The sequence below is a fragment of the Mustelus asterias genome, chromosome 23 (assembly GCF_964213995.1).
Source record: "Mustelus asterias chromosome 23, sMusAst1.hap1.1, whole genome shotgun sequence".
NCBI lineage: Eukaryota > Metazoa > Chordata > Chondrichthyes > Carcharhiniformes > Triakidae > Mustelus > Mustelus asterias.
In genome coordinates, this window is record NC_135823.1 from 4,643,199 (window position 1) to 4,653,268 (window position 10,070).

The 10,070-nt window shown below is 46.2% G+C and overlaps 1 protein-coding gene across 1 annotated transcript; it reads left to right on the forward strand.

The window, feature by feature from the left end:
• Positions 1-1,581: 1,581 nt before the first annotated feature.
• Positions 1,582-5,530, forward strand: LOC144510339 (uncharacterized). The gene is made up of 2 exons (XM_078239779.1): positions 1,582-1,691; positions 4,482-5,530. Exon 2 carries the CDS (start codon positions 4,847-4,849, stop codon positions 5,351-5,353), a length of 507 nt encoding a protein of 168 aa, XP_078095905.1. The 5' UTR covers positions 1,582-1,691; positions 4,482-4,846; the 3' UTR covers positions 5,354-5,530.
• Positions 5,531-10,070: the final 4,540 nt, after the last annotated feature.

Sequence of the window (10,070 nt, forward strand, 5' to 3'; positions counted from 1 at the left end):
AAAGACGAACAATTCTCTGAATGATGAGAGGAATAGAAATATATAATGTAGCAACAGTACGATATTAAAGACTGGAAATAAAAATAAATATACTTTTTTACAGAACCATAAATAATATCTAATCTGTACACTAGACATATCTCTGTTCTATATTAATTTACTGTCCAGTTAAATGTCAGCCAGCTCCTGGGGAAACCAGTCGTTTAACTGTGAACATTAGGAAAGAGACCATTCTTTTAGACAGACAAATAAATGTGTCAAGCTGAGTGAGCAAAGGAAGTCAATGTTTTTGAGAGAGAGAGAGAGAGACTGGGGCCAACCTTTCTAGAGTCTGCACCCTCCCTGGATTCAGTTCCTTTCCCTTCAGTTGCTGCAAGTCCCTAATTTCCCCCAGAATGAGAAAATAAATGGAAAAGGGGAGAAGAGAAAGTGTTTTACTCACAGATGTTGGCCTCTTTTTAGGTACAGGAGGAACTTTTAATCTGTCTGAAGCTCAATCTTCATTCACATGTTCTGGGGACCGGGGTTCGAATCCTGCCACGGCAGATGCGGAATTAAGAATCTACTGATGACCATGAAACATTGTCGATTCCTGGAAAAACCCATCTGGTTCACTAATGTCCTCTGGGGAAGGAAATCTGCCGTTCTTACCAGGTCTGGCCTATATGTGGCTCCAGAGCCACAGCAATGTGGTTAACTATCATAGAAAGTCATAGAAACCCTACAGTGCAGAAGAAGGCCATTCGGCCCATCGAGTCTGCACCGACCACAATCCCACCCCGGCCCTACCCCTACCCCCATATCCACCCACTAATCCCTCTAACCTACGCATCTCAGGACACTAAGGGGCAATTTTTAGCATGGCCAATCAACCTAACCCGCACATCTTTGGACTGTGGGAGGAAACCGGAGCACCCGGAGGAAACCCACGCAGACACGAGGAGAATGTGCAAACTCCACACACAGTGACCCAAGCCGGGAATCGAACCCAGGTCCCTGGAGCTGTGAAGCAGCAGTGCTAACCACTGTGCTACCGTGCCGCCCTAACCACTGTGCTACCGTGCCGCCCCTGTGCTACCGTGCCGCCCCAATCAATTGCCCTCCAAGGGTAACTAGAGATGGGCAATAAATGCTTGCCACCAGCGATGTCCACGTGCACTCTGATTTATCTTGATCCTATAAATATTTTAGTGTCACAACTAGGCTTGCAATGAAGTTACCCACAAGAGAAATATTACAAATTTAAAAACACAACGCCCGCGCTTCGATTGGCTGGAGGACCAGAATCCTTCCGGTCCTCCAACTCTTTCTATTGGTGAACACCATAACATGAAGGTCATGGGGTGAGATCTCCACCACGCGGGCACGGAAGCACCGCCCGACCCATTGTCTCCCCTCCCCTACACCTCCTCGAGCCAAGGTTTCCAGGGAGCCGGCTGACGGCTCCGGCCAGAGCGAGAAGCCACTCGTCATCGCCCCCTCCCCCCCCGGGCCGGGACTGCGCATGTCCAATGGAGAGGGGAAGTTGCGCATGTGCGAAGAGCGCCCACCCCCTCGCCTTCATGCTGAGCTGGTGACTAATGGGAAGAGTTGGAGGACCGGAAGGACTCTGGTCCTCCAGCCAATTAGAGCGTGGCCTTTGTATGATTCAATTTAAGACAGACTGAAACTTGCTCCTGTCGCCAACATCTGTGAGTAAAACACTTCCTTTTCCCCCTTTCCATTTCTTTTCTCATTCTGGGGGAAATGGGGGACTGGCAGCAGCAACTGAAGGAAAAGGAAGTGAATCCAGGGAGGATGCAGACACTGGAAAGGTTGGCCCAGGTCTCTCTCTCTCTTAAATACAGTAAGAGTTTTGACAACACCAGGTTAAAGTCCAACAGGTTTATTTCGTAGCAAATGCCATTAGCTTTCGGAGCGCTGCCCCTTCGTCAGATGGAGTGGATATCTGCTCTCAAACAGGGCAAGCACAGTAAGAAGTCTCACAACACCAGGTTAAAGTTAAACAGGGCATACAGAGACACAAAATCAAGTTACAGAATACTGATTAGAATGCGAATCTCTAGAGTCAACCAGGTCTTAAAGATACAGACAATGTGAGTGGAGGGAGCATTAAGCACAGGTTAAAGAGATGTGTATTGTCTCCAGACGGCGTGGGCGGCACGGTAGCAGTGGGCGACACGGTAGCATAGAATCATAGAATCCCTACAGGGCAGAAGGAGGCCATTCAGCCCATCAAGTCTGCACCGACCACAATCCCACCCAGGCCCTACCCCCACATATTTTACCCGCTAATCCCTCTAACCTACGCATCTCAGGACGCTAAGGGGCAATTTTTTTTTTAACTTGGCCAATCAACCTAACCCGCACATCTTTGGACTGTGGGAGGAAACCGGAGTAAACCCACGCAGACACGAGGAGAATGTGCAAACTCCACACAGACAGTGACCCGAGCCGGGAATTGAACCCGGGACCCCGGAGCTGTGAAGCAGCAGTGCTAACCACTGTGCTACCGTGCCGCACAGTGGTTAGCACTGCTGCTTCACGGCTCCAGGGACCTGGGTTCGATTCCCGGCTTGGGTCACTGTCTGTGTGGAGTTTGCACATTCTCCTCGTGTCTGCGTGGGTTTCCTCCGGGAGCTCCTGTTTCCTCCCAGAATCCAAAGATGTGCGGGTTAGGCTGATTGGCTATGCTAAATTGCCCCTTAGTGTCCTGGGATGCATAGATTAGATGGATTAGTGGGTAAAATATATGGGGGTAGCGCCTGGGTGGGATTGTGTTCGGTGCAGGCTCGATGGGCCGAATGGCCTCTTTCTGTACTGTAGGGTTTCTATGATTTCTATGAGACAGGACAGCCAGTGAGACTGCAAGTCCGGGAGGCAAGCTGTGCGGGTTACTGATAGTGTGACATAAACCCAAGATCCCGGTTTAGGCCATCCTCATGTGTGCGGAACTTGGCTATCAGTTTCTGCTCAGCAACTCTGCGCTGTCGTGTGTCGTGAAGGCCGCCTTGGAGAAAGCTTACCCGAAGATCAGAGGCTGAATGCTCGTGACCGCTGAAGTGCTCCCCCACAGGAAGAGAACAGTCTTGCCTGGTGATTGTCGAGCGGTGTTCATTCATCCGTTGTCGTAGCGTCTGCATGGTTTCCCCAATGTACCATGCCTCGGGACATCCTTTCCTGCAGCGTATCAGGTGGACAACGTTGGCCGAGTTGCAAGAATAGGTACCGTGTACCTGCTAGATGGTGTTCTCACGTGAGATGATGGCATCCGTGTCGATGATCCGACACATCTTGCAGAGGTTGCTGTGGCAGGGTTGTGTGGTGTCGTGGTCACTGTTCTCCTGAAGGCTGGATAGTTTGCTGCAGACGATGGCCTGCTTGAGGTTGTGCGGTAGTTTGAAGGCAAGAAGTGGGGGTGTGGGGATGGCCTTGGCGAGATGTTCATCTTCATCAATGACATGTTGAAGGCTCCGGAGGAGATGCCATAGCTTCTCCGCTCCGGGGAAGTACTGGACGATGAAGGGTACTCTGTCCACCGTGTCCTGTGTTTGTCTTCTGAGGAGGTCGGTGCGGTTTTTCGCAGTGGTGCGTCGGAACTGTCGATCGATGAGTCGAGCGCCATATCCCGTTCTTATGAGGGCATCTTTCAGCGTCTGGAGGTGTCTGTTGCGATCATCCTCATCCGAGCAGATCCTTTGTATACGGAGGGCTTGTCCGTAGGGGATGGCTTCTCTTTAACATCTCTTTAACCTGTGCTAATGCTCTCTCCACTCACATTGTCTGTATCTTTAAGACCTGGTTGGCTGTAGAGATTCGCATTCTAATCAGTATTCTGTAACTTGATTTTGTGTCTCTGTATGCCCTGTTTGAGAGCAGATATCCACTCCATCTGACGAAGGAGCAGTGCTCCGAAAGCTGATGGCATTTGCTACCAAATAAACCTGTTGGACTTTAACCTGGTGTTGTCAAAACTCTTACTGTGTTTGCCCCAGTCCAACGCCGGCATCTCCACATCTCTCTCTTAAAGACATTGACATCCTTTGCTCCCTCAGTTTGACACATTTATTTGTCTGGCTAAAAGGATGGTCTCTTTCCTAATGTTCACAATTAAAGGGCTGGTTTCCCCAGGAGATGCTGACATTTAAGGAGACAGTAAATTAATATCGGACAGAGATAAGTCTAGTGTTGTTATATGGTACAGATTAGGTATATTATTTATGGTTCTGAAATTAAATATATTTATTATTTCTGGTTGTATAATATATGACTAGCTACGTTATATATTTCTAGTCATCTAAAAAATTGGGAGGGTGATTATTAGGTACAACAGAGTGAGAATGGAGGGAGAGTGTGTGGGATGGAGATTTACAGCTTTTCGGGAATGAGAGAGGAAAGAGTGTTCCATAGAAACTAGAATTGTCTGTTCTGTATTTTTATTCTGGACTGACAGTGATGACTTTTGTAAACTCCTTTTACAGGATATCAGAAGGTGAGGATTTACAGACAGAAATCTCAACCCAAAAGTCACGTCAAGATCTGACAGAGTCACTCAATTCATCAAGACATGATTATCATCGGGCTTTGAATCTCGAAGGAGAAATGTTTCTTAGTTCTTTGTGCTTCAGAACATTTTAAACATCAATGTGACTGGAAAAGCACCAAGACACACACATACACGCACCCGAGTGAGAGTGTTCCAATGTACTGAGTGTGGAAAGAGCTTTAACCAGTTACACAGCCTGAAAATACATAGCAGCATTCACAGCGGGGAGAGACTGTACCCGTGTTCTGTGTGAGATTTAACTGATTGTTTAACCTGGAGAATCGCAAGGAGACCTGCACCATGGAGAAACCGTGGAAATGTGAACACTGTGGGAAGGGATTCAGGGTTCCATCTCAGCTGGAAATTCATCGGCGCAGACACACTGGGGAGAGACCGTTCACCTGCTGTGTGTGTGGGGAGGGATTCACTGACTCATCCAGCCTTTGGAGACATCAACGAGTTCACACTGGGGAGAGACCATGCACCTGCTCTCAGTGTGGGGAGGGATTCAGTCATTTATCCAACCTGCAGCAACACCAGCGAGTTCACACTGGGGAGAGGCCATTCACTTGCTCTCAGTGTGGGAAGGGATTCAGTCATTCATCCAACCTGCGGGTACACCAGCGAGTTCATACTGGGGAGAGGCCGTTCACCTGCTCTCAGTGTAAGAAGGGATTCACTGACTCATCCAGCCTGCGGAGACACCAGCGAGTTCACACTGGAGAGAGGCCGTTCACCTGCTCTCAGTGTGGGAAGAGATTCACTCGGTCATCCCAGCTGCTGAGACACCAACAAGTTCACGAGTGATTACTGTGGTTGGATTCTGCTGTTATTGTATCTACTTTCAATTATGTCCAGGACTGCATTTTGTTCATTCTCACAGTTGGTCAATGGGGAGGGTCGGAGGGTTTCTTTCTGCTGGACTGGCCGGTCTCACGACTTTGCCTCCAGTGGGCTGATGCTCTTTGAGCCTTGTTGCGAATACCTGGTTTCAAATTTCACAAGGACAGGGTGTTAGGAAGTTCAGAGATATTTAGTCAGCATTTTTGTTTGCACCCCCCCAAATGCCCATCCAATTTCCTTTGTAATTGTTTATTGTCTCCACTTCCTCCACCCTCGTCAGCAGCGAGTTCCAGGTCATTACCATTCGCTGCATCAAAATATTCTTCCTCACACCGCCCCCCCCCGTATCTCTGACCCAAAATCTTAAATCTGTGTCTCCCTCGTCCTTGTCCCATCAGCTAATGGGAACAGCTTTTCTTTGTCCACCTTATCTCAAATCTCCCCTCAACTTCCTTTGCTCCAAGGGGAACAACCCCAGCCTGACATTGACAAAGAACAAACTAACAGAATATATTAATACCTGAAATCAAATGGCAATGGCCGAGGCAGCTACATACAGTCACATATTCTGTTATAATTGAAGGACATTAAGAAGTCTCACAACACCAGGTTAAAGTCCAACAGGTTTATTTGGTAGCAAATGCCATGAGCTTTCGGAGCGCTGCTCCTTCGTCGGGTGAATGAGAGTTCTGTTCACAAACAGAGCATATAAAGACACAAACTCAATTTACAGAATAATGATTGGAATGCGAGTCTTTACAGCTAATCAAGTCTTAAAGGTGCAGACAATGTGAGTGGAGAGAGCATTAAGCACAGGTTAAAGAGATGTGTATTGTCTCCAGACAGGACAGTTAGTGAGATTTTGCAAATCCAGGCAAGTCGTGGGGGTTACAGATAGTGTGACATGAAGCCAAGATCCCGGTTGAGGCCGTCCTCATGTGTGCGGAACTTGGCTATCAGTCTCTGCTCAGCGACTCTGCGTTGTGTGTTGTGAAGGCGGCCTTGGAGAACGCTTACCCGAATATCAGAGGCCGAATGCCCATGACCGCTGAAGTGTTCCCCAACAGGAAGAGAAGAGTCTTGCCTGGTGATTGTCGAGACACTAGAATGAACACTGCTCGACAATCACCAAGCAAGACTCTTCTCTTCCTGTTGGGGAACTCTTCAGCGGTCACGGGCATTCGGCCTCTGATCTTCGGGTAAGCGTTCTCCAAGGCGGCCTTCACGACACACGACAACGCAGAGTCGCTGAGCAGAGACTGATAGCCAAGTTCCGCACACATGAGAACGGCCTCAACCGGGATCTTGGGTTCATGTCACACTATCTGTAACCCCCACGACTTGCCTGGACTTGCAAAATCTCACTAACTGTCCTGTCTGGAGACAATACACATCTCTTTAACCTGTGCTTAATGCTCTCTCCACTCACATTGTCTGCACCTTTAAGACTTGATTAGCTGTAAAGACTCGCATCCTAATCATTATTCTGTAAATTGAGTTTGTGTCTTTATATGCCCTGTTTGTGAACAGATCTCCCACTCACCTGTCGAAGGAGCAGCGCTCCGAAAGCTAGTGGCGTTTGCTACCAAATAAATCTGTTGGACTTTAACCTGGTGTTGTGAGACTTCTTACTGTGTTTAACCCAGTCCAACGCCGGCATCTCCACATCATAATTGAAGGACTGCAGATTGAATGTGAGGCATTATGGGACTGGACTATCTTGACCACATTCCTGTGCCTGCTCAGTTTTTGCAGTCACGGACCATTAAAGCTGCTTAGGACCCCGACAGAGGACCTGGTAAGAATGTTTACTCAGAATGAGTTAGAATTAAACTTATTCCAGGACCGGCTGATGTTCAGTGGCTGAGATACCCAAATCTGTAAAAGGGAGGTCTGACCAATAAACAAACGGTAGTAGGTAGTTGGTTTTGAAGTTAAGAAACCTTCTCAGGCATTGTTTATTTTAACATAAATTTGTGATAAGAACTGTGAGGGACTTGTGACCCAATAGTCGGCGAAGTGACGGTATACTCCAAGTAGCACTGGACTGAAAAGCGGATCTCTGAGAGTAGATTCTAATGGTTATAATCCTACCCAAGCATGGCCAGTGAAAAATCAGAGCTCGAGTGGGGACCGGACAGGTCTCTTTCCTGCCATTTGGAAACTAAGAACAAGAAACATCGATTAAAATGAATAGAGCCAACGTTTCGAGTCTGGATACACTTCATAAGAGCCTTTATGTCCACAGATGCTGTCAGACGTGCTGAGATTTTCCAGCATTTTCTGTTTTTGTTTCAGATTCCGGCATCCACAGTATTTTACTTTAATGATAAAATGATCAGGTCTGATTGGCATCCCCACGACCCTTCCGCAAAACAGAGGAAGTGGTGGCAAAAGGATAAGGATGATAAAGTCTGGGTTCTGATTCTGAGCCCATGTAGAATTCACAAAACGAGTGAACCAGTTTATAAAGAACAGAAGATAACCATCCCGAACAAAAACTGATCGAATTAAAATAATTAGGTTGAGGAATATAACAAAATTAATAGATGAAGTTTAAAATCAGGTTTGTTTTTTTCATGAAATGTTTCTCATCTTGTTAGAGGGGTTCAGAATATCTTGGGTATTAAAAACTAATAAAGGCTATTAAAACAGGGTGTCCTAACTTAGAATAAGGACCACAATGTGCCATATATTATACAAAGGTACTGTCTGCATAGAGACACATATAACCACTGGTAGAGAATTTAAACATGTATTTCAGATTTAAACGTGTACTTTTGAATGTTTTGTATTAAAATGTATACATTGGCCGAACTGCAGACTGCCTTAAAGTTACCGGGATAAAGCTGAGTGAGACAGGCCACATTCTTTCAGAACAATAAAGCCACAGAGCATAATTTTTATCAGTATGAGTTATAGACAGTACATGCTTCCCAGACACTAGAATGAATAATATTAATTTTTTACTGATAAGGGGATGGCTCAGCAGACAGTGGGAAAGGAACTTTTGAACCCTATAACCTATGTAATAGAAGTTGCTAAGAAACAATGTGAAAGCAACCTTTGAACTCTATGGACTTGCATAATTGAAAGTTGCTAAGTAACAGTGGGCAGGAACTTTCAGATTCTACAGACCAATGAATTCCCATTCTGCCAGAAGGTAGGATGTGATTGGCCAAGGTAAATAATGTACAAATGTGATTGGAGCATCCAGTTAGGATGACAGAGTGGGTGCATGAAATGAACTTTCCAAATAGTATAACTATGCAGCCAATGTATTGTAACTTTAGAAAGGAGTTGGACTGTCAGTTGCCTTTCTCCCCATGTGTGTTGGTCAATAAATAATGTCTTTAACCAGTATGCTGTCTTCCATGAATCTTTGTGTAACCCCCTGCTGACCACTATATGGGGCTACTATTTAAATATTCAATCAACAGGATCCCGAATTCCTAGCGGTTGATGTTGATTTGGCTAATTCCCTGATTACCCATAAATGTCAGTACTGTAATCGGGATATCAAAAATAAATTTAATAACACATATAATTAACAGACATAAAACAGTGAGCTCTGATCTATAATCGTTGGGGGCCCTCCGTTGGTGCACATATAGGGAAACTCATCCTCCGTAACACATTCGTAGATACTGATCCAGTTGGACTGTATAGTCCCCACCAGTTACTCACGACACCCACACACAGTCCAGGAGAGACACACGTGTGGAAGATGATGCCGCAGGAGGCAGAGGTGCCGCGAGCTATCCATGCAGCAACGTAGGTCGAGTGTGCTGAATGCTGTCCTCCTCAGCAGTAATGAAAAGAACAGGCAGGGGAACGTCTGGCTGCCTCTCCCTCCAAACCAAATTCTCCCTGCCTGGAAAAAGCTCTCTATCTCTCCAGCTCTGCCTCTCTCTTTGCACTCCTCACTTCCTGGCGCCCTTTTTTTTCCTCCCGCCCCCAGAGCAATCCCATTGGCCCAGCCCACATCACTCAACCAATAGCATCCTGTTCACAGCACCCACCCAGCAAACAGGACACTGAAGCCCACCAGGGACAAAGAACACTGGTAACTGTCTTCCCCACAAATTTTCCTCAGTCCCTTACATTTGTATTAGCTGAGTTCAGTTAATACTTAGCCTCCGAGAAAAAACACGTTTATATGTAAAGTGACATAACTGTGTGCCAAGTTTTTTCTGCTCACTTTCCACCTCTTTAGATACTGTAGAAAAGTTAACCCTTTCAGCAGACAGTTGATTTGTTTTTAAATCACCTGGAAACTCGTATCTACTTTAGTCTATAATTGAGGATTTATAGGAACCAGTTAAATGTGGAAATTCTAAGCGTAGCCTGGAGGAATTTGGAATAACTGAGAATTCTATCATGTTGTCACCTCAACCCCAGATACAGAATACAGATTTTTGCAGGTGCAGGTGGAAAGTAGCTAATGTAACACCGCTTTTAAGAAGAGGGAGGCAGCAGACGGGAAATTATCAGCCGGTTAGCCTGACTTCGGTCATTGGCAGGATTTTAGAGTTCATTATTAAAGATGAGATCACAGAGTACTTGGAAGTGCATGATAAAGTAGGACTGAGTCAGCATTGCTTCATCAAGATAGAATATGAAGATAGAATATAAAAGCAGAGATGTCTTGCTGCATCTGTACAGGGCATTGGTGAGGCCG

Coding starts and splice junctions, on each gene's coding strand:
- LOC144510339 (XM_078239779.1), top strand. CDS start 4,847: ATGGAGAAACCGTGGAAATGTGAACACTGTGGGAAGGGATTCAGGGTT.